The 25,432-nt window shown below is 43.9% G+C and overlaps 1 protein-coding gene across 1 annotated transcript in view; it reads right to left on the bottom strand.

Annotated features, from left to right (window-relative positions):
- Positions 1 to 14,648, bottom strand: part of LOC140206402 (leucine-rich repeat and fibronectin type III domain-containing protein 1-like protein) — a 119,431-nt gene extending 104,783 nt beyond the window's left edge. Inside the window, exon 1 of the mRNA XM_072274768.1 lies at positions 13,258 to 14,648. Within this exon, the coding sequence (XP_072130869.1) occupies positions 13,258 to 14,645 (1,388 nt within the window). The 5' untranslated portion in view covers positions 14,646 to 14,648. The remainder of the gene's footprint in view (positions 1 to 13,257) is intronic.
- Positions 14,649 to 25,432: the final 10,784 nt, after the last annotated feature.

Genomic DNA, 25,432 nt, shown 5'->3' with positions numbered 1-25,432 from the left:
GTATTACTGGGATGTTAATGTGCGATATATGTCCTTTTGGTTACACTGGGTTGATAAGAATGATCGGCCAATTTGGGTAGATTTGGAATCGAAAGCTGAGAAACAGTTTTATTTAACCTTGTTATTGGGAGCTGCTTTACCTATGCAATTAGCTAAACTTGCTAATTTAAATTTATACCCTGTGATTAAGCATTCTTTACAAACTTGGCTCCAGTTCCGTAATTTTTTTAATCTTAAAAAATTTAAACTTTGTAGTTTAATCTATCGAAATTACTTTTTTAAGCCTTCTTTGAGTGATCCAATTTTTTTACTTTGGAAAAATAAAGATATTAATTCTTTTCTGGATTTATTTAAAGAAGATAGACTGATGTCTTTTGAACAATTAGTTGATAAATATTCTCTTTCATACTCACACTTTTTACAATACCTTCAAGTTAGACATTTCTTACAAAAATATTTAAGTAATTTTCCTTACATATTGGATGCCGACCTGTTAGATACTATTACGAGTATGAACCCTTTGATGAAGGGTTCCATTGAAAGAATTTATAATTTACTATTACAATGGAATAAGCATCCTTTATTTAAGATTAAACAAGATTGGGAAAAGGAACTTAATTTGACTTTTATGACGGAAGACTAGACGCGGATTCTGAAGTTGGTTAACTCTTCTTCGAACTGTGCTAGTCATTCACTGATTCAATTTAAAATTGTACATCGTTACTATTTGATGAAGGAGAGATTGTCTAAAATGTTTCCTAATGTTGATAGTTATTGCAATAGATGTAAAACTGAGACAGCTACACTGACACACATGTTTTGGTCTTGTTCTCTACTGGAACAGTTCTGGAAGTCAGTTTTTTCTACAATTTCTAAAGCACTTAAAATTAATTTACAACCTAACAAATTAACTGTGTTTTTTGAAATAATTCCTCAAAATCTCCGTGGTATCTCTTTGTCTGACCAACATGTTATTGCATTTGTTATTTTGATAGCTAGGAGGGTCATTTTGTTGATGTGGAATGATACATCGGCTCCCATTTTGTCACAATGGTTCTCTCAAGTGATGCTATGTCTTAGTTTGGAGAAAATTAGGAGTCGAACTTTTGAACATATGTTTGATTTTGAGAAAAGATGGGGTTCATTTGCTCATTACTATCATTTGAGTTAATTGATAGATTTCCTTCATGATCTAATTGTAAACTTTTGGTATTTTTTTTCTTGCTGGCGGTTTGCTGTTTATCTTTAGAAGCTTTTTGTGTGACGCATGGCTCTGGGGTTGAACACCTAATGGGTTTTTTTTCTCACTTTTTCTTGCTTAGTAGGGTTTTTTTTCACCAAAATTTTTTCAATCGTTGAAATAATGTTTTTTTTTCTTGAGACATTGTAAGTGTTGCCTACCTCGATGTACTGGAGTTAACTTTGGATAATAATAATAAAAAGATTTGAAAAGAAAAAGAAATTATGCAAATAAATAAATAAATAAAACTGAGAACAAGAGTTGAAGAGTGGGTGTTCAGCTCCAACTGACTGTGTTTGATGTTCTCTCTCTCTCACTCTCAATCACCGCTGCCGGAGGAAGGTGCCTGCGTTTAACTGGTCTCTCACTCTGTCTCCTTCTCGCTCGATGGTGCTGGAGTCTTGGGTCTTGGGCAAGGTTAAATCAATGAGGTTTGAGGATTGGACTCTGGTTCATGTTGTGATGTGTTTCTGACTTCCAGTTGCTCCTTTTTTTTGTTGCTATTTTGTGTGATTTTGATCGGGGCAGACTGGCTCTGTGGCTTGTGGTCAACAAACAGCACAACACCAGCCTGACCTGAATGTTCCTGGACTGTTTCAATTACTTTATGGTTTGATGTCTTATATTTTGTGTTTTTCGCTCATGTTTTGCTGTTTGGGTGATTGTTTTGTGCACTGGGGCTTCGACATTTTTCTTTGAACAGGTTCCATGGTGCTTCTTTGTTTCATGGTTATGTGGAGAAGACGAATCTCAGGGTTGTAGACTGAATATATACTTCGATAATAAATGTGCAACCCATCATATGGCGCTTAATGGAAAAACATTGAGGAGAGGATACTTCCAATCCCCATACAGGCAATTTTGGCTGATAACAACCCACAAAATTACATAAATAATATTTATTTATGGGTGAAATGGACTCTTAAAATATGGAAAACTATTATAAAAGGATATAAACTAGAGAGAGACATTGCAATTCTTAAATGGTGTGCATATGACTCGGATTTTATGCCGAATAAACTGGATGCTAGATTTAAGGACTGGGCAGCTAAAGGAATAACAGCTATTTGCAATATAATGAAAGAAGGAATGCTGTTCAGTTTTGAAATGCTCAAAGAGAAACACTTATTAGAAAAACAAGACTTTTACCGGTATTTACAGATGCAGCAGTATGTTAATAGGATGGTTAAAAATGTAACCAAGGCAAGTACATGTCTGCTAGAGCTATTTAGAGAAGCATATAATTCAGACAATGGTAGTAGAATAATTTCAAGCGTTTATAAGGGTTCGGCAAACCTTAAAACACATTTGGCTTCATACATTAAAACAAAATGGGAGAAGGAAGGAGGGATAATTATATCTGAGGAAGACTGGACAAAAATATGGAGGTATCAATGGAAGTGTACCAGTTCACAGAAATGGAGGGAGTTCGGGTGGAAAAACTTGATAAGATATTTTATTACACCCTCTCAGAAATCCCATTATAATAGTAACTCCCCTGCTTGCTGGAGAAATTGTGGAAATCAAAATGCAAACCATTATCATATTTTCTGGGAATGCCCCGTTATCAAAGACTATTGGAGTGGGATACATAATGCCCTACAAGACATCTTTAAATGTGAAATACCCTTAGAGAGTAAGACCATAGATTTTGGGTATATACCTCAAGAATGGTTGAAAAGAGTTAAATATTTAATTAATGTACTGCTGGTGGCTAGTAAAAAGACACTTACCAGGAAATGGTTATCTCAGGAGAGCCCAACTTTAAATGTATGGATGGTAATTACAATGGACATTTACAAAATGGAGAAGATAACAGCACCTGTTAATCATAAGTTGGAACAATTTTATTCATACTGGAAAAAATGATATAACTACATAACACCTCATAGGCCTGATTTTATTCTCACAAGTCAATGAACATGTTGTAAAAAAATCACTCCCTACTCTGTACATAGTTTTCTTCTTTTGATTGTTCTTTCTTTCCTCTCCTTTCTATAAGTGTATACCTCAGATAAATATTATGTGGAGATTTGTGACAAATATGATTATATGATATATATGTACAGTATCTGAAATACATCTTATGGAAATGTTTGTTTGATGATGAAATTCAATAAAACATAAATTACAAAAAAAATGTACTTTGAATCTTTAAAAGTGAGTCCAAAAGTTGGGGAATCAGTTCAGAGTAGTTGTGAGAGAAGTTATCCCTGTTGGCTCGGGAGCCTGTTGACTGAGGGTAATCAGTCTTCCTGAAGATGGTGGTGTGGAAACTAAGGCTCCTGCACTCCTGCCCAATGGTAGTAGTGAGAAGCGAGTGTGGTAGTATCCTCCTGCATGGATAATAGTAGGGATGGGGAGATGTTATTTGACTTGCTGACCATCTCCAGGAAGTTCGGATTTTGATTCAGTTCTACACTCTGCAGCATTTACTTTCCAAACTCAACCTTCTCACTCACGGAGAAGGTAATCCACAGCCAGTTTATTTGTTTCTCACATAATCCCTCAGTTCTGGAAGCTAATTAATAGAACATCTTTGCCCAACCCGGATGCATCTTTACAGAAGAGGAAGACCTGAGCTGTGCCATTGTTGTTTTGTGCCTCACACCCGCTTATCAGAATTGCACAATGTCTCCAAACTCTCCCTCTGGAAATATTGTACCGGTACGGAATACAGTAAGGAATGTCTATCCTCCTCCTTTCCCAGTCACTTCTCCCTCCCACTAGGCCAACCAAAGTATCAATCGATCTCTGACAACTATGTCTGCCTTTCTGGATTGCCTTTTAGACTATAGGCCTCGAGACCATAAGATGGAGGAGCAGAATTAGGCCATTCTGTCCATCAAGTCTGCTCTGCCAATTGAACATGGCTGATCCATTTCTCTCTCAACCCCATTTCTTGCCTTTTCCCTGTAGCCTTTCATGCCTTGACTAATCAAGAACCTATCAACCTCCACATTAAATAGGTTCAATAGGTACATTTAATGTCAGAAAAACATATACAATATAAATCCTGAAATTCTTTTTCTTCGCAAATATACACAATGACTTGGCCTCTACAGTGCCTGTTGCAATGAATTCTACAGATTCACCATCCTCTGGCTAAAGAAGTTCCTCCTCATCTCTATTTTAAATGGATGTCCCGTATTCTAAGGTGTGCTCTCTGGTCCTAGACTCCCAACCATAGAAAACATCCTCTCCTCACCACTCTATCAATGCCTTTCAATAGTTAATAAGTTTCAATGAGATCCCCCACCTCTCATTTTTCTAATGTCCAGCAAGTACAGGCCTAGAGCCATCAAATGCTCCTGATATGATAAGTCTTTCATTCCTGGAATGCTTTTAGTGAACCTCGGTTGAACCTCCTCTAATGTCAGCATATCCTTTCTTAGATAAGGGGCCCAAAACTGATCCCAGTATTCCAATTGAGGCCTCACCAGTGCTTACAAAACTCAACATAACATCATTACTATCATATTCTAGTCCTCTTGAAACTTATGATAACATTGTATTTGCCTTCCTCACCACCAACTCAACCTGCAAATTAACTTTTAGAGAATCCTGCACAAGGACTCCCAATTCCCTTTACAGCTTAGATTTTTGAATTCTCTCCCCATATAGAAAATAGTCTATGCTTAGTTCACTGAGGACTGGAATAGAAATGTACTTATCACATCTTTTTCATCAAGTGATGGGTTCTCACAGCAGGAATAAAGGCCCTTCGGCCCATCTAATCCATGCTACAGCATTGCCCAGTGAGTTAATCCCATCTGCTCACATTTGGCCCATAACTTTCTAAACCTCTCGTACCCATGTACAGTACTTATCAGGTAAACACTGCCAGTGTGACCGTCTCAACTGTTATTTCAGGCAGCTCGTTCCTAAAGCGCACCATTCTTTGTGTGAAGAAACTGCCTCAAATGCCCTTTTTCCCGTCGCTGTCTGTAAGAACTTTGTACATTCTCCCCGTCAGCATGTGGGTTTTCTCCAGGTGCCCTGGTTACCACTTACGTCTAAAGATGTACCAGTTCGTAGGTTAACTGATCATTGTAAATTGTCCCGTGATTAGGCTAGGGTTAACTTGGGTATTGCTGGGTGGCGTGGCTCAAAGGGCCAGAGAGACTGTTTCACACTGTTTCCCATAATAAAGAATGAAAAAAAGCTCACCTCTGTTCTTAAACCTATGCCATCTTGTTTTTAGTACCTTCTCTCTGGGGAAAAAGGCAAGATGCTTTCACCCTGAATGCCTGTCAAGATTTCAGTGTCTCTCAAGGTTTTATATGGGTCGGCTGGTGGTGTAGTGGCATCAGCACTGGATTTCAAAGCAGATGGTCCTGAGTTCAAACCCAGCCAGGTCCCAACCTGGACAGCAGCAGTATCTGCACGGAAGAAAGGCCTGGCAACCTACTTCCATATCTTGGCATGAAAACCCTACGATGAGTTCACGAAGTTGGACTCGATGTAATGAGGTCACCCTTGTGTTTAAGAAACACCTTGAAGGTTTTCTGTGGTAATCATTCACCCTCAGTTCCAGAAGATTGCAATGTTTACAGTCAACCAGCTGGTCAAGTACGCAGCCCTGCTGAGCTCGCGGCAGGGACTTCTGGCAAATTTAGTGTCTTAACCATGATGTGCAATCAAACCAACAGATTGTGGCACAGTCCACACCTCAACAGTCTATTCCTCCATCAGTGGAGCCGTGGGGCATAGAACACAGGAACAGCCCACTCAGTGGTGCTGAACCAGCTAAAAAGCAAATCAAAAACACCCAAACACTAATCCCTCCTACCTACACCATGTCCATATTCCTCCATCTTCCTCACATCTACATGCTTTCCAAATGTCTCTTAAAAGCCTTTAATGTATTTGCCTCTACCACCACACCAGGCAGCACTTTCCAGGCATCCAACACTCTCTAAGTAATAAACTTATCCCTCACACCCCCCTTGAACCTACCCCCTCTCAACTTCAAAGGATGTCCCCTGTTATTAGACATTTCAACCCTGGGAAACAGATACTCCCTGTCTAATCTACCTCTGCCTCTCATAATCTTGTAAACCTCTATCAGATCTCCCCCCTGCCTCCAGTGCTCCAGAGAAAACACCTAAGTTTATACAGCCTCTCATGATAGCACATGCCCTCTAAACCAGGCAGCATCCTGGTGAACCTCTTCTGCACCCTTCCTATAGTGGGGCAACCAGAAGTATACGTAATACTCCAAATGTGGCCTAACTGGAGTTTTATACAGTTGCAACATAACCTCTTGACATTTGAACTCAGTGCCTTGACTAGTAAAAGCAAGCATTCCACAAGCCTCCTTAACCACCTTATTGATCTGTGTAGCCACTTTCACAGCAGTGCCAGTGACCCAGGTTTACTCAGTGATGTCAGACGCTGTCTGTGTGGGGTTTACACTTCATTCCTGTGATCACGTGGATTTCCCAGCTGCTCCTGTTTCCTCCTGCATTTCAAGGATGTGCAGGTTGGTAGGTTGATTGACCATTGTAAATTGCCCTCAGTGTATGGGTCAGGGGTGGAACCTGGAGGTGGGGTGGGGTGAATGGGAATGTGAGAAAAGTAAATTGGGATTGATGTTAAGGGGTGCTCGATGGTTGGCACGGACTCAGTGGGCCGAGGAGCCTGTTTACACTTTACATCCAGTTAGGAAAAGTCGGGTACAGGCTGAAATGTAATGGCAAGGTGCAGGCTCAGCATGTATCGATGTGACAGGGCCTTAGTCCCCACGTGAGGAATGACCTAATGTTTAGAAAATTTAAAGTCCAGGACAGATGGATTGAAGGTATCTGGAAAAGAGGCAAAAGTCGGGCTGGTTCTGCTCACTGCTAGTGATGTATACTCCGCTATGTGTTGAGCTGAGGCTGAGGCTGTGGTCCTGCTCCAGCTTCATGTCTATAGGCTCCAGGATGTTTCCTCCGCTATGTGATAAACTGAGCTTGAGGCTCTGGACCTTCTCCAGGCTTCGTGTCTGCAGGCTCCACGATGTTTACTCCGCTATGTGATAAACTGAGGTTGAGGTTCTGGGCCTTCTCCAGTCTTCGTGCCTGCGGGCTCCACGATGTTTACTCCATTATGTGATGAACTGAGGCTGAGGTTCTGGGCCTTCTCAAGGCTTCCTGTCTGCGGGCTCCATGATGTTTACTCCATTATGTGATAGACTGAGGCTGAGGCTGTGGGCCTGCTCTAGCTGCTCTAGTTTTCGTGTCTGAGGACTCAATTTCATTCTAAATGCTATTTGCTTACTTTTATTGTTTGCACAATTTTATTTTTGTTCTCTGCACACTTGGAGTTTGTTAGTCTTTTTTTAATGGGTTCTCTTGGGTTTCTTTGTTTTGTGGCTGTCTGCAAGGAGACAAATCTGAAGGTTGCATAATGTATAAATAGTTGGATAATAAATGTACTTTGAACTTCGAACATCCATTTATGAATGTTCTCTGATCTCAGAGCTCGTTGGCATTGTGGAAATTGATGAGACAGTTGTGATTTGCCCACCTCCAGTGCTGGGAAGGGAGTGAGGCAGCCTGTTGATCTGGGTGTTAGCACACAGAATGTGACCCAAACATCTCACAAGGGTTTTCTGCCTCTCCCAATATCAAATCCCCTCGGGATCAGTCTGATGGTAGGGCAGGCTTTGCAGCCAGTGTAGAATGCTTTTATTTACGAACTAAATACACGAGTCAAAATAGTGAACTGCATGGGGAAGCTTCAGCCCATTAGTGATGTAGAGTGTCCTACAGGGCAGAGATGGTTTGTTGCTGTTGACCAGATCAGGTTGAGAGTCATAGAGCACTACAGTACAGAAACAGGCCCCAAGGTCCATCTACTCATTGAACATAGAACATAGAATAGTACAGCACAGTACAGGCCCTTCGGCCCATATTGTTGTGCCGACCCTCAAACCCTGCCTCCCACATAAACCCCCCCACCTTAAATTACTCCATATACTTGTCTAGTAGTCTCTTAAAATACTCCTTGCTATTATTTTTCCAAGCCCCTACCTACCATTTCTGCTGGCAACTCTTTGCCTGCTTCTTCGTTTGGTTGGCCTCACATTTCCCACCCTTGGTCCCCGGGACAATGCTGTGCTCTGGATGACCTGCTGCTGGATCCCACCGACTGTGGAATGGCACGGTAGTGTAGCAGTTAGCACAACGCTTTACAGTATCAGGGACCCAGGTTCAATTCCTGCCGCAGCCTGCAAGCAGTTTGTACCTTCTCCCCGTGATTGCATGGGTTTCCTCCCACAGTCCAAAGAGGTTAATTGGTTTGTAAATTGTCCTGTAGTTAGGCTAGGGTGAAATTGGAGGTGGTGGGAGGTGGTTGCTGGATGGTGAGGTGTTTGATGGGCCTATTCCTCACTGTATCACTGAATAAAATAACCAATTAACCCCACCTGGGAAGATGCTCGGGTGTGATGGGGGTGCTTCTTTACCTTCTTCTTTCTTCACCCCTCAGGGGGAAGAACTCAAGCCTCTGTTCACTAATCCCCCTTAGTCACTTGCCCAAGGGCAGGCATTGAACCAAACCCACTGCCCCCAGACTCCCTGTAACTTTGCATTGTACTGCAAGTGACTGCAGAACCTTCTCTGTTCCTGTGTCAGTCGAGCCTTAGACAAACTGCTGGATGCCACGGAACTCACTTCCGGGAACTTTGGTTGTTTGCTTGCTTTTGTTGTTTGCACAATTTGTTTTTTTTCTCTGCATATTGGGTGTTTGATGGTCTTTTTAAAAAAAAATTCAAATCAAATTGAAATTCAAATTCAAGTTAATTATCATACAGCTTAATGAAACAGTGTTCCTCTGGAGCCAAAGTGTAAAACACATACAGCACATTCAAAACAGTGAGCAAAAAACATAGTCACACAAAACATATACAGTATACACACATAGCCCACGTCCCTCAGCAACATGTCCCACAAATTAGTCCAAAAGACCATAAGATATAGGAGTAGAATTAGGTCAATTGGCTCACCGAGTCTGTTCTGCCATTTCACCATGGCTGATCCATTTCCCTCTCTGTCCAAATCTCCTGCCTTCTCCCCACATCCAATCAAGAATCTATCAACCTCTTCCTCAAAGACTTGGCCTCCACAGCTGCCTGTGGCAACAAATTTCACAGATTCACCACTCTCTGGCTAAAGAAATTCCCCCTCATCGCTGTCCTTAAAGGATACCCATATATCCTGAGGCTGTACCCTCAGGTCTTAGACACTCCCACCATAGAAAACATCCTCTCCACATCCACTTTATCAAGGCCTTTCACCATTTGATAGGTTTCAATTAGGTCACCCCTCATTCTTTGAAACTCCAGTGCATATGCCCTGAGCTATAAAACGCTCCTCATATGACAAGCCATACAATCTTGAAATCATTTTTGTGAATTTCTTTAGAACAAGCTCCAGTTTCAGTACATTTTTTCCAAGACAAGGGACCCAAAGCTGCTCATAATACTCCAAATGAGGCCTCACCAGTGCTTCATAAAGTCTCAACATTACATCCTTGCTGTTATATTCTAGTCCTCTTGAAATGAATGCTAACTTGGCATTTGCCTTTTTCACCACAGACTCAATCGCAAAGTAACCTTTAGGGAATCCTGCAGAAGGACTCCAAATCCCTTTGTGCCTCCGATTTTTGTATTTCCTCTCCACTTAGAGAATAGTCAACCCTTCCACTTCTTCTAGAAAAGTGCATCACCATACACTTCCCGACACTGTATTCCATCTGCCACTCTTTGCTCATTTTCCTAATCTGTTTCTTCTGTAGTCTCTCTATTTCCTCAAAACTACCTGACCCTCCACATATCTTCATATTGTCTGCAAACTTTGCAACAAAGCCATCAATTCTGTCATCCAAATCATCGTCATATAATGCAAAAAGAATCAGTCCCAACACAGACCCTGTGGAGCACCACTAGTCTCTAGTAGCTAACTAGAAAAGGCTCCCTTTATTTTACTCTTTGCCTCCTACCAATCAGCCACTATTTTATACATGTTAGAATCATTCCTGTAACACGTAGCCTCGTGAGTAGCACCTTGTCAAAGGCCTTCTGAAAATCCAAGTATACAACACCAACTGATTCTGTTTTGTCTATCTTGCTTGCTATTTCTTCAAAGAATTCAAACAGATTTGTCAGGTAAGATTTTCCCTTGAGAAAATCATGCTGACTACAGCCTATTTTATCATGCACTTCCAAATCCCCTGAAACAACTGACTCCAACATCTTCTCAACCACAGAGGTCAGACAAATTCACTTACAATTTCCTTTCTCTTACCTTTCTCCCTTCTTAAAGAGTGGAGTGACATTTGCAATTTTCCAGTCTTCCAGAACCATTCCTGAATCTAGTGGTTCTTGAAAGATTATTATTAATGCCTCCATAATATCTTCAAACACCTCTTTAAGAACCCCATGGTGTACACCATCAGGTGCAGGTGACTTACCTACCTTCAGACCTTCCAGTTTGCCAAGAACCTTCTCCCTAGTAATGCCAACTTCACAGACATCATGCCCCCTGGCATCTGGAACTTCCACCATACTTCCACAGTGACTTCCACAGTGAAGGCTGATGCAAAATACTTATTCAGTTCATCCACCATTTCCTTGTCCCACATTTCTACCTCTACAGCATCCTTTTCCAGCAGTCCAATATCCACTCTCGTCTCTGTTTTTCCCATTATGTATCTGAAGAGACTTTTGTTATCCTCTTTAACATTATTGGCTAGCTTTCTTTTGCATTCTCTCTTTACTTTCTTAATAACTTTTTCAGTTGTCTTCCTTTGGTATTTAAAAACTTCCCAATACTCTAACTTCCCACTAAATGTTGTTCTATTATGTGCCCTCTCTTTGGCTTTATATTGATGGTACCGTTCTCGGTCGTGCGCAGAAGCATGCCACACTGCCCCTGGCATTGCTTCGCCTTGGTTGCAGTAGCAGCCTACCATGCGGCTTGAGACCTGGTCTTTGCTACAACTGATGCCACGCAGCTGCCTGGTTGTCTGTCACCACACCAATCAAGGGAGTCAGGTCTGCAGCATCTTACATTATCAATATCCAACAGGGTCTGGCAATTGCAAGAGAAACATCCAAGACAATCATCAGCAGCCACGTCACATGCCCCCCTCGCACACCAACTCCAATGCCTCGATGCCTCCATGCAGCAGGGTTATATTACGTTTCTTTGTTTTGTGACTGCCTGTGAGGAGACAAATCTCAAGATTGTATATAATATGGATACTTTGATAATACATGTACTTTGAACTTTGATTCAACTTAAGCTCCATGACTTGAAATACTGAAAGGTAGCTTTCCATCGGACTGCGCCAAGTAAAGCCCGTCTACTGATAACAGCTTGCATCTCAGTTGCCAGTCTCATCCTGAACTGCGAGTAGTTTCAGACTCCTGCAAGTGGACACCTCACGCAACTATTCATTGTTCCAGAACACACCCTACACAATCAGGAAAGCTCATTAATCTCTGACCCTGTCTCCATATACTTATCTGGTAAATGTTGCTAATGTTCCTGTCTCCAGGTAGCTCATTCCAAATATGCACCAATCTTTATGTGAAGAAACGGCCTCAAATGTCCCTTTAAAATCTCTTGCCTCTGATCTTAAACCTATATCATCTTGTTTTTAATACCTTCTCTCTGGGAAAAAGTCTACATGATTTCACCATCAATGCCTCTACTTTCTGAGGAGGCTGAAAAGAGCAGGGCGATGCACATCAATAATCACGGCATTCTGCAGATGTTCGATAGAGAGCATCTTGACAACCTGCATCACCGCTTGGTATGGAAACTCCACTGCACCAGACAGGAAGGCTCTACAATGGGTGGTCAAAACTGCCCAACGCCTCACTGACACTAGCCTACTATCATCAAGGACATAAGTAGAACGAGGCCCACCCTGCTCATGAACTGGTTGTCCCACTCCTATCAGGGAGGACCAAACACAAACACGAGAAAATCTGCCGACGCTGGAAATCCGAACAACACACACAAAATGCTGGAAGGAACTCAGCAGGTCAGAGGTAGAGTTGAAAAGTGGGGGGAGGGAATCTAGAAAGCTCATTACTAACGCCTTCGCAATCTCTTCAGTCACCTCTTTCAGAACCCCATGGTGTACACCATCTAATCCAGGTGACTTATCTACCTTCAGACCCTTCAGTTTCCCAAGAATCTTCTTCCTCATAATGATAACTTCACTCCCCTCTCCCCACCTTTTAACTCTACACCTCATATTTTTTTCTCCAGTCCTGATGAAGGGTCTCAGCCCGAAACGTCGACTGTACTCTTTTCCATAGATGCTGCCGGGACTGTTCAGTTCCTCCAGCATTTTTAATGTGTTGCTCCCATCCGGTAGGAGTTTTTGTAGCATCCACACCAGGACCACCAGACTCCAAAACAGTTACTTTCCCGAAGCAGTAAGGATAACTAACTCACCCCTCCGCTGCTTTATCATTTCCTGTCAAAGCCACCTTATGTACAGACATTCCTGAACTGAGTGTCACTTTATCGACATACAATCCCATTTCTGTACATCGGTTATCTTATGTATTTATACTTCGTGTGTATTTTTAATGTCTTTTATCTGTTATTATGTTTTTTTGTTTGTGCTGCATCGGATCCAGAGTAACAATTACCTCGTTCTCTTTTACATTTGCGTTCAGGAATTGACATAAAACAATTCTGAATCTGGAAACTTGAAGTCCCGTCATTGGTATTAAATGTGTGAAATGCCTCTCATTGGCTGTATGGTGGGAATGTAAGAGGAGTTATAAGTTATAAAAATCATATTAATTAAATCTAGCTGATTTAAACATAAGTGGCCAGTTCGCGTTCCCACGGTTAGAGGAGAGTTCACATGCTCCAAATGCTTTACACAGGTTTATACGTTACATTTCAAGATCACAACCCCTTACACCATTTCTCTTGTATTACTTTAAATGTTCAAATGTGATTCCTCTCTGGGCAAAAGAACAGCGGTGGGTTTTGCGTTACCTGTATACGAGGACATCATCAGAAGAGCTGTTGTATTGGACCTGGTACATACGGATGCCAGGCACGTGACGTTGAGAGGGCCAACGGATTTGGACTGAAGAGGAGGTGAGGTCAGTTGCTGTGACCTTCTTGTCCTGTGGAGTCTTTGTCTCATTTCCAGCAGGAGGAGAACCAGACTTGGACGAGGTGGTGATGTCCGACAAACCAGGATCTGGTTCTTTGATGTTATTGGTGCTATTAGCAAAATGGGGGAGAGGGTTCACAATCAGCTCCACCTCGACCATAGCATCTCCAGCAGCATTAGAAGCAAAGCAAGTGAACGTCCCGGTGTCCTTAGGGGTGGTGATCAGGATCTCCAGCGTACCATTCTCATAGGTGGTGGCTCGACTTGAATTGGAGATGAGACGTCCTTCTGGGGAGGTCCAGTGAATGGACGGATCAGGGTCCCCAATCGCCTTGCATTTCAGGATGGCTCTCTGGCCCTCCATGACAAAGATCTTGGAGCTATGTCGGGTGATCAGCGGGGGATCGCAGGTGAATTCCTCCTCAGGAATAAACCAGAAGTATTTGCCCATTAAATGCTGTGGCGAGGCGCAAGTCTCCAGATCGTCCTCTCGGGTAAGGCGCCTCAGCCAGAGCAGTTCACAGTTACAGTGGAGTGGGTTCCCACCAAAGCTGAGGACAAGAGATGAGAGTGGAGATCCCTTTGTCTTCGCAAACATTTGGACCCGGAGAAACAAGGGATCGGGGGGCAACTTGTGAAGTTTATTGGACGTCATGTCCAGTCGGGCCAGCTTATGGAGATTGGAAAACGTTCCCTCTGGGACAAAGTCAATCAGGTTATGGTCCAAGCTGAGAGTGTTGACATTTGTCATTTTCCCAATAGTTTCCCAGGGCAAATTCTGCAAGTTGTTGTAGGAGAGATCCAGATCTTCAAGAGACGTAACAAAGTCATCAAAGGAGTTGGCAGAAATATAATGCAATTGATTGTTGCTGAGGATGAGATGTCGGAGGTTTACTAGTCCGTTGAAGTGCTCAGGTCTGACCGTGGTCAGCCTGTTGCTGTCCAGATGCAGGGCACGGAGAACTCTTAGGTCTGCGAATGTGTGAGGCATGATCTGGCTGATGGTATTCCTGGACAAGGTCAGGTGCACCAGGCTGGTCATGTTGGCAAAGTCTTTCTTCCTCACCGTGGTGATGAAGTTATCAGTCAGCCGCAGCTCCACCGTCCTCCGGTCGATTAACGGAGGTACGAAGAGCAGCCCGGTTTTGGCACAGAGGATGGCGAGGGAAGGCGAGAGGTTCTGGCAGATGCAGCGCTTCGGGCAAAGTTGGGCCTTCACGGCCAGGCTGAGCACCAGCAGGGAGAAGAGGAACCGCTCCATCATCAGTCAGACCAGCAAGCTGGACAGAGAGAGAATTAGAAACTTGATTAGTAAGGACATCAAAGCTTACAGGGAGAAGCAGCCATGATCAAAACACTCAATGGGCTGAATGATCTATTTCTTCTCCTACATACAGTATACGTTATGGTTTAAACAAATCAAAATACTTGCAGAAAGTTAAAGGCAGTGCAGTATCATAACTCTTTACAGCTCCAATGACCCATAAGACCATAAGATCATAAGACATAAGAGCAGAATTAGGCGAACTGGCACATCGAGTCTGTTCCGCCATTCAATCATGGCTGATCCCTTTTTTTTAATCTCCTCCTCAACCCCAGTTCCCTGCCTTCTCCCTGTAACCTTTGATGCCATGTCCAGTCGAGCACCTATCAATCTCTGCCTTAAATACACCCAATGACCTGGGCTCCACAGCTGCATGTGGTAACGAATTCCACAAATTCACCACCCTCTGGCTAAAGAAATTTCTCTGTATTTCTGTTTTGAAAGGGCGACCCTTTATCCTGAGGCTGTATCCTTTTGTCCTAAACTCTCCCACCATGGGAAGCATTCTTTCCACATCTACTCTGTCTAGGCCTGTCAACATTTGAAAGGTTTCAATAAGGTCGCTCCTCATCCTTTTGAATTCCAGCGAGTACAGACCCAGAGCTATCAAACATTCCTCGAATGATAACCCTTTAATTCCTGGCATCCCTGTGAACCTCCTCCGGACCCTCTCCAATGCCAACACATCTTCTCTAAGGTGAGGGGCCCAAAACTGTTCACAGTACTCAAGGTGAGGCCTCAACAGTGCCTTATAAAGCCTCAGCATCACATCCTTAATCTTGTATCCTAGACCTCTTGAAATGAATGCTAACATTGTTAATATTGCATTTGCCTTCCTCACCACTGACTCAACCTGCAAGTTAACCTTCGGGGTGTTCCGCACAAAGTCTCCCACGTCCTTCTGCATCTCAGATTCCTGTACTTATCCTCAAGTCCCACAATTTCCAGTTTATCTGCATTCTTCCGGCAGATGCTGGGCATAGCTCCTTGGACATATTGTTCATTTGAATATAAAAGCAAGGATGTAATGCTGAAGATTTATAAGGCATTAGTCAGACCCAGCTTGGAGTATAGTGAGCAGTTGTGGGGCCCTTATCTAAGAAAATATGTACTTGGCATTGAAGAGGGTCCAGAGAATGTTCATAAGAATGATCGCAGGAATGAAAGAGTTAATGTATGAGCATTGTTGCATGTCACATGGTACCGTGATGATGAAGGCAATCCCTATATATAGGTTGATTAAATATATATATATATACACACACAAGATTACTCAAATACAACTGAAATATTAAATACACACCATTTGATGGCTTTTAGCCTGTGATTAAAAGAAATTGGGGGATCTCACGGAAACCTATTAAATATTGAAAATCTCAGATAAAGTGGCTGTGGAGAGGATGTTTCCATGTTTCCTATAGTGGGCTAGTCTCGGACCAGAGGGCATAGCTTCAGAATCGAAAGACATCCCTTTAGAACAGAAATCGGGAGGAATTTCTCTTGCCAGAGGCTGATGAATCTATGTAATACCTTGCTACAGATCGCTGTGGGGCCAGGTCAATGGGAATGCTTAAGGAGGAGGTTGCTAGGTTCTTGATTAGTAAGGCATCAAAAGTTCCAGAGGAAAGGCAGCAGAATGGATGTAAAAAGGACAATAAATTAGCCATAATGGAGCAGTGGAGCAGACTTAATGGATCGAATAGCCTAATTCTGCTCCTGTGCCTTATGGTTCTATGACATTGTCATACTTCGAGCAGCTGCCCGTTCTGTGTGTGGGATGCTGCGCAGTACCAGTGCTTGAATTCTCACATATCTCAACCCTCAGTGGAGTCACTGGAAAATGGGCTTCACAAACAGGAATCACAGTGTTTGACTAATTAAAAACTAGTTTGAAATAGTTATTCACTTGTGTTTAATTTACAGTCATCCTGCTTTCTGTTTCCTTCCGAGATACTGCACGACTCCATGGACTCCATGGACTCAGTAGCAAACACAGTGACCCCTGTAATAGCTCACATCTCAAGATTAATTCCTACTGGTCTTTAAGTCATCAGTGCTTAACACAAGATCCCACAAATGTTTTTTTAAGAGGAGTCAATTGGGCAAGAGCAAAGGGGAATATCAGATACATCACACATTAATTGTGATGTTAAACATGAGAGATTCTGCAAATGTCAAAACTCTTGACAACACACACAAAACATAAACGCAGGAGATTCTGCAGATACTGGAAATCCAAAGCAACAAATACAAAATGCTGGAAGAACTCAGCAGGTCAGGCAGCATCTATGAAGGTGAATATACAGTCAACGTTTAAGGGCAAACTCGTTGTTCAAACTCATTATCTCCCTCACCTGGTTCCATCTGCTCATCACTCTTCTACATATTCAACTGGTTCACCTTTCCTGACCATTATCCCTCCCTTAACTGGTTCCTATCTCCACTATCTCCATGCTCCAACCCCGCTCCTTTCCCTGGTTCCAGTCTGTCCTTTCAGACCCCTTTTCAGTCTATCAACCTCCTGGTGCTTCTCTCATCTTTCCCATCTTTATACTGGCCTTCTTCCCTCTCCATTATTTCAGTCCAGATGTAGGGTTTCACCCTGAAACATTGACAGGTCTTTCTCCGCTCCTCAGACACTGCTCCACCCAATGAGTTCTTCCAGCAGACTGTTTGCCGCTCTAGACCCCAGTGTCTGCCATCTCTTGAATCACATGCCACCATCTGTTTCATCCTTCCCTCATTCTACTGCATTCCAGCTATCTTCCCTCCACACTCTCACACCTATTCAATGTGAGATGTCCACCCCTTTCCCTCCAGAGAAGATGCTTGAGACCCTTCATGATTTGAAACATGATCTCTTTGTGTGTTGTGAGTGATCGAACATGACTTTATACCAGGATGCCATATCATGATGCCATTCCAAGATGCCAAATCACAAGATCTTAATCCAGGAAACAGGGAGAATATTCAAAGGATCTACCCACTTAGTATATAACTGCTTAGCTTGTACACTCAACAGCACTATCTTTGGCATCACAGAGTTAATGACAAATTAAAATTTATTATGAAAACATTGGGTGATAGGGTGGAGATATGTCTCTACCAAAGGAGATATAAGGCACTCCTTCCCTCCACTAGGCTGCAGGTCACCCCTGGGCGAGGTGTAGCACCTGCTTATCCCCCCCCCCCCCCCCACAAACTGATCAGGATCAAGTGAAGTCATGGGAGCAGGTGGTGGATGGTCGTATGAGCAGCCGGTGCATATCACAAGCCCTGGTTATGTGACCACTGACACCAGGCAGACAATCCCTGAAGAGTATTGATAATAGCTGGGATCACCCATCTTGTAAAGACACTGCCCAGAAGAAGGCAATGGCAAACCACTTCTGTAAAAAATTCGCCAAGAACAATCATGGTCAAAGACCTTCATTGCCCTCATCCTATTATTCAGCACATAATGAAAGAAAGTAAGTATATGAGAACATATACTACCCTGAGATTTATTAAATAAATAAATGACAATAAAGAAATAATATAACATTTCTGAAAATCTATATATAAACAAAGACTGACAAAAAATCAATGTGCAAAAGAAGGACAAGTCGTGCAAATAAAGAGAAGAAATATTGAGAGCATAAGTTGTAAAGTCCTTGAAAGTCAGTCTGTAGGTCATAGAATCAGTTCAGAGTTATTATGATAGAAGTTATCCACACTGGTTCAGGAACCTGATGGTTGTGGGGTAATAACTGTTCCTGAACCTGATGGTGTGGGACCTGAGGCTCATTGTGGTGAGTGAAGTTATCCACACTGGTTCAGGAGCCTGATGGTTGTGGGGTAATAACTGTTCCTGAACCTGGTGGTGTGGGACCTGAGGCTCATTGTGGTGAGTGAAGTTATCCACACTGGTTCAGGAGCCTGATGGTTGTGGGGTGATAACTGTTCCTGAACCTGGTGGTGTGGGACCTGAGGCTCATTGTGGTGAGTGAAGTTATCCACACTGGTTCAGGAGCCTGATGGTTGTGGGGTAATAACTGTTCCTGAACCTGGTGGTGTGGGACCTGAGGCTCATTGTGGTGAGTGAAGTTATCAACACTGGTTCAGGAGCCTGATGGTTGTGGGGTAATAACTGTTCCTGAACCTGGTGGTGTGGGACCTGAGGCTCATTGTGGTGAGTGAAGTTATCCACACTGGTTCAGGAGCCTGATGGTCGTGGGGTGATAACTGTTCCTGAACCTGGTGGTGTGGGACCTGAGGCTCATTGTGGTGAGTGAAGTTATCCACACTGGTTCAGGAGCCTGATGGTTGTGGGGTAATAACTGTTCCTGAACCTGGTGGTGTGGGACCTGAGGCTCATTGTGGTGAGTGAAGTTATCCACACTGGTTCAAGAGCCTGATGGTTGTGGGGTAATAACTGTTCCTGGACCTGGTGGTGTGGGACCCGAGGCTCATTGTGGTGAGTGAGGTTATCCACACTGGTTCAAGAGCCTGATGGTTGTGGGGTAATAACTGTTCCTGGACCTGGTGGTGTGGGACCTGAGGCTCATTGTGGTGAGTGAAGTTATCCACACAGGTTCAGGAGTCTGATGGCTGAAGGGTAATATCTGTTCATAAACTTGGTGGTGTGGGACCTAAGGCTTCTGTGCCTCCTGACTGTTGGTAGTAGTGAGAAGAGAGCATGGCCTGGATGGTGGGGGTCTTTGATAATGTATCTACTTTCTTGTGGCAGCGTTTGATGTAGATCTTCTCAGTGGTGTGGAGGGCTTTTCCTGTGATGAAATGGAGATATCTATCACTTCCTGCAGCCTTTCCACTCCTGGGCATTGGTATTTCCATACCAGGCCATGATGCAGCCAGTCAGCATACTCTCCACTGTGCATCTGTAGTTTGTCAAAGATGTTGGTGATGTGCTGACTCAACAGAAACCTCTAAAAAGGCAACAACCACGAACCACAAGGCTGGCAGCCACATAAATCCTGTGCCACAGAAGAGTTCAGGAACTGGGTACCCTGCAACACTTGCCTCACTTGCTAACAGTCCTCAATTCACAAAGGCCAAGTCAAGAGTTCATGTGTGCATTGTGTGCCGTCTACGCAATGAACCATAGTCACCTGCTGTGCCTGGAGGATTGAGTGCATTTCTGGTCACCACACCATGGGAAGGATGTGATTGCACTGGAGAGAGTACAGGATGTGTCCAGGGCCAAAGGACTTCCATAACGGAGAGAGACTGGGCAGGTGGGGCTTTGTTTCCCTTGGAGTGAAGGAGACCAAGGGGCGATAGGTTAGAAGTAGGTAAGAGGTGAATGGGATAGATAATTAGATTCTCTTTCCAGGAAAAGGGTGTCAAGATAAAGAGTACATTGGCATAAGGTGAAAAGAAGGAGATTTAGGAAGGATCTGAGGGATTTACACACAGAAACTGGCTGATAGCTGGGATCTCACCACCCAGGCCATGCTCTCTTCTCTCTGTTGCCATCAGCCAGAAGGTACAGGAGCCTTAGGGCTCACGCCTCTAGGTTCAGGAACAGTTACTACCCCTCAACCATCAGGTTCTTGAACCAAAGGGGATAACTTCACTCAACTTCACTTGCCCCATCATTAATCTGTTCATACAACTCATGGGCTCACTTTCAAGGACTCTGCATCTCATGTTCTTGATATTTATTGATTATTTATTTATTGTTATTAATTATTCCTTTTATATTTGCACAGTTTTTTGTCTTCTGCACTCTAGTTGAATGCTGTAGTTGGGTGGTCTTTCAGTGATTCTGTTATGGTTCACATTCAATAGATTTGTTGAGTACCTGCAAGAAAATGAATACCAGGGTTGTATATGGTGACGTATATGTGCTTTGATAATAAATTTACTTGGAACTTTGAACTTTGGAAATCACTGTCAAGGGTGTGGAGTCAAGCACGACATTGAAGAGGCATTTAAACACTGAAAGGACATAGAAGTACGTGGATCTGTTACAGGTAAATGATGGTAATGACGACACAAAGAACAAGAACAGCTCATCCTGATGAACATCACTACTGTAAGACCCCAACCTCCCCCACTCTGATATACCCCATCCCAACTTTGCACCCATTTCAGGTCCTTCAATATCAGGCACACTTGTCCAGGCCTGCCAGTGCTGAACAGGGGCCAGCAGCATTGGTCCACAAGTCGCACCTCTTGATCCGCAGCTACCTGGATGCGTGCTCAGCAGACTCTGTGACAATCTTGACGGCCTTTCTCTTTGCAGCCCCCATAATGACTTGGAGAGAGAAGGCTCTGCAGTGCAAGCGGCCACCAAAACCTCCACACCCCACCTCTATAGATTCGCATTGTGCCTTCCACCCCTTTCCCTGACACTGCTCCACCTACTCTCGGTACTTGGCTTTCTTACGCTCAAATGTCTCCTCAATCTGGTCTTCCTAAGCCACTGTCAGGACTTCCATGACTACCTGCTTCAAAGTTTCCTGCAGAATGACCATGTCAAGCCTCAGGGATGATGATCATAGAGTCATAGAGTCATAGATTCACAGAAAAGTACAGCACAGAAACAGGCCCATCAGCACAACTACTCCATGACAAACCATTTAAACAGCCTGCTCCTGCACTGGGATCCTATCCCTCCATATCCCTACCAACCATGCACCTAACCAAACTTCTCTTAAACATTGAGATTGAGCGCACATGCACCACTTGCGTAGCAGCTCACTCCACACTCTCACAACTCTCGGAATGAAGAAGTTTCCCCTCACGTTCACCTTAAGTGTTTCACTTTTCACCTTTAACCATGACCTCTGGCTGTTGCCCCCTTAACCTCAGTGGAAAAAAGCCTGCTTGCATTCACCTATCCGTACCCCTCATAGTTTTGTATACCTCTACCACATCTCCTTTCAATCTTCTACATTCCCAGGAATAATGTCCTATTCAATCTTCCCTTATAACTCATGTCCTTCAGACCCAGCAACAGCCTTGTAAATTTGCTGTTGTACTCTTTCAACCTATTTACGCCTTTCCTGTCAGTATGTAATAATAAATTTACTTTGAACTTTGAATTTGGAAAATTCAGTTTCTCCAACAAACATTTTCAAGCACAGTGCTTGGAGTGCAATGAAGAGAAGAAGAATCGGCCCCCGGAGCAAACTTCCTGAGACGCTGAGAAGAGAAACACTCTGAATGAGCAGAGCCGTACCAAGGTTCCAGGCGTCAAAATTGGGACAGGAGGTGATGAGGGCCCGCAACCCCTTTCCAACAGATGTCATGCCCCAAAGGCAAATCCACAATCGAGTGATAATAACTGAAATTTGAAACCATAAGCTGATGGATGGGCTTTCTAACTTCCCATTAACGGAACAGCATGCTGCTTCTCATTAACAAAGCAGAGTCTGTTAGCACCATTTAAATTTGCAGTGTTGATATCTGTGAAATTAGCAAGGCCGATAGAACCTATCAGCAAGCTTTGTGCTTTTGCTGTCATGAGATGCATCTAATCTATTGAAGAGTTCAGCTCTAGTAATTTTACTGTTTATTACACATTTATGGAGCACAATGGTAGGAAGATGCTGGCACATCATACACTTGATCCATTTAAGTATTTAGAGCTGAAGGGAGTTATAATCACATTAAGCCTGAGAAAACGTCCAATCCGTTTTCTGCCTCAATGGACTGCTGCTAAGATCACTAAGCTAAACTAAGATGCATCACGTGGGGGCTTCCCAGATTCAGAAACATTGACTGCACTCCAGTGACTCACACTTTTCAATCTTACTTTCCTCTCTTGTGAATGTACAGGACAAATGTTGGGAAAATGTGAAGCCGTGGAGACAACCAAACTTATCCATGATGACCATGTGGTGCGAGTCCTATTTGCCCCTTATGTCCAACTATTATTCAATTGTCTTTTAAGTTTTGTTAACTTTGTGTGTTGGAAATTTGGCTGAGTGGTGTCATAACAACAACATCTCACTCAATACACAGGGCAACAAACATTTGGCTTCCCGAATACTTTTGAATGTACCTTATGGATTTTGGTCTACTGATCATGAAAATCACCATGAAATTTCCATATCATGCACCATTTTTGGCCCAGCTCTTTTATCACAACACTGCAATTGTTTCCCTCAACATTTTTGATTAAAAGCCTTCCTCTTTCATGCCTCCCTCAGACTAGGATTCATTACCCTGAGTTGAGTCTTGGCAGACTATTTGAAAAAGCAATGGATTCCATCCAAAGTCAATCTTATCCTTATTGACAGACAAAGGCTTCAGACAGACCTATATAATCTGCACTCTGGACCACAATCAGGAGCAGATGTGGTCCACAGAACCAAGGGGGCTAACTTGGCCAAGTTCTTTTCCAAACAACATAAAAGGCAACATGTTTCATTCCCAGGCAAGCTCAATGTCTTTTATCTTGCATCAAGCGTGCAGGCAGCTTTACGAGCCCTCATAGACCCCATGATCTCAGACTATGGGACCGTTGTGAGAGCATCCTTCAGGATGGTAAATCCATGAATTGCATCTGACCCAGACAGTGTACCTGGTCAAGTATTGATGACCCATACTGAACTTCGACAGTTTGAGGTGCTCATCTGCTTCAACCAGGCTTCAATTATACCAGTGCCCAAGAAGAACTTGGTAACCTGCCTCAGTGTCAGCAGCAATTACATCCACTATTTGAGAGATTGGTCATGAAGCATATCAACTCCATAAGACCATAAGATATAGGAGATGAATTAGGCCATTTGCCCTGTCAAGTCTGCTCCGCCATTTCATCATGATTGTTCCATTTGCCCTCTCGGCCCCAATCTCCTGCCTTGTCCCTGTATCCCTTCAAGTCCTGACTAACCAAGAGTCTATGCCTGCCTGAGGAGTGACTTGAAACCGCTCCAATTTCCCTAACGGCACAACATGTCTACAGCAGACGCCATTCCATTGACTCTTCACTCAACTCTGGAACACCTGGAGAGCAAAGATGCATACATCAGGAAGCTCTCTATTGACTACAGTTCAGCATTCAACGTTATCATCCCCTCAAAACGCGACAGTAAGTTCCAAGACCTGGACCTCAATAGTTCCTTGTGCAAATGGATCCTCAATTTCCTCACTTGCACACCCCAGTCAGTTTGGACTGGCAACAACATCTCCTCCACAATCTCCATCATCTCAGGAGCACCTCAAGAGCGTGTGCTTAGCTCCCTGCTCTATTCGCTTTATACTGTGAGGCTAAGCATAGCTCCAATGCCATATTTAAGCTTGCTGATGACACCACTGTCGGCCAAATCAAAGGTAGTGTCATGGTCCGGATCGGGGTCTCTTTAAATTTACTTTGTTTATGTTACGATCCAGACCGTTGACTCCCTGTTTCCCTTTGGTTCCCTGTTTTCCCGTGTCCTTCGGCCTTAGTGATCAGAGGCAATTTACTCTCAGCTGAACCGGTAGTTTATAGTCTCCGGCTTTCAGCTGTTTGGCGCGAGAGCGTTTGCAAAGTCATCAAGGTACGGCATGCCAATGTCATCTGGCTGGAGCAAGCCTAGTCTCCGCCCGAAGCAAGTGCCAGTAATTCACCATTCCTCACCGGAGCAACCCTGTCTAGTTACCTCACCAAAGCAAGCCTGCAAAGTTTCCTCAACGAGGTGGGTCGGTCAGTTAACCCGCCAAAGGGAATCAAGAACCGCTGTCTACTGTGCCTGGGCTAAGTCGAGAGCTCACCACTACCCAGAGGCTCCAAGTCAAGTCCTGGCTCCGGGGGCATCCAAGCACCGAGTCGAGTCCTGGCCCTGGCAGCATCCAAGTTCCGAGTCAAGTCCTGGCCCTGGTGGTCTGTGATTCCTGTCCGACCCCCCTGTCTGAATCCCTTCTCTGCCCCTCTCACCTCTAGCCCTCGTCTGCTGCCCTCACCTGCACTTCGGTCTAGTTCTATCACCGGAGCTAGATAGGTACTGTCTGGTGTTCATTCGTGTTGGTCTTGTCCTGTCCTCGACTCCGTGGGGTAAGTCTGGCCGTCTTGCCGTTGCCTCGTGGGGGGTCATGTCATGTCTTGTCTTGTCCTCGCCTCCGTTGGGTAAGTCTGGCTGTCTTGCCATTGCCTCACAGGGGGTCATGAGTCCCAGCCCTAAGTTCTGTACCCAAGGAGGGGTCCCGGCTCTCTGTTCTGTGTGTGAGTCCCGGCCCTATGTCCTGTACCCAAGGAGGGGTCCCAACTCTGTGTTCTGTGTATATGTCCATGGTTCCATGTACCTGCTCTCCCGAGACCAAGGCTCTGTTTTTCCACGTTCCTCCTCTCCCTAGCCCATGTCATGTCCATGCCTGGTTCTGGGGTCCGAGCCCGGGGAAGACCCAGGTACTGGGTCCTTGCCCAGTCTCTGGCTCGGAGTCCATACCCTAGCCTCTTCATGTCGCCTCTAGTTTTGGGATCCGATTCTGAGTCCTAGCCCAGACCCTTAGTCCCAGCCTAGTCGTAGTCCTCAGTCCTTGTCCAGTTCGCTATTCCTGATCCTGCCTTGCTCTCCTGGTTTCGAACAATAAACTAAATTTAATTAACCTCACAAGATGTGTCTTGCATTTGGGTCGTCCCTTGCTCCCTATGCCCCCGCCCCCCCCCCCCCCCAGTGTGACAGGTAGTGATGAATCAGCATATAGGAGAAAGACTGAGCATGTCAGCAAACCCAAAGAGCTGATTATTAACTACAGGATGAAGAAGCTGGAGGTTCATGAGCCAGTTCTCATAA

This window comes from Mobula birostris, chromosome 12, assembly GCF_030028105.1.
Source record: "Mobula birostris isolate sMobBir1 chromosome 12, sMobBir1.hap1, whole genome shotgun sequence".
NCBI lineage: Eukaryota > Metazoa > Chordata > Chondrichthyes > Myliobatiformes > Myliobatidae > Mobula > Mobula birostris.
This window is presented reverse-complemented; position numbering and strand designations above follow the sequence as displayed.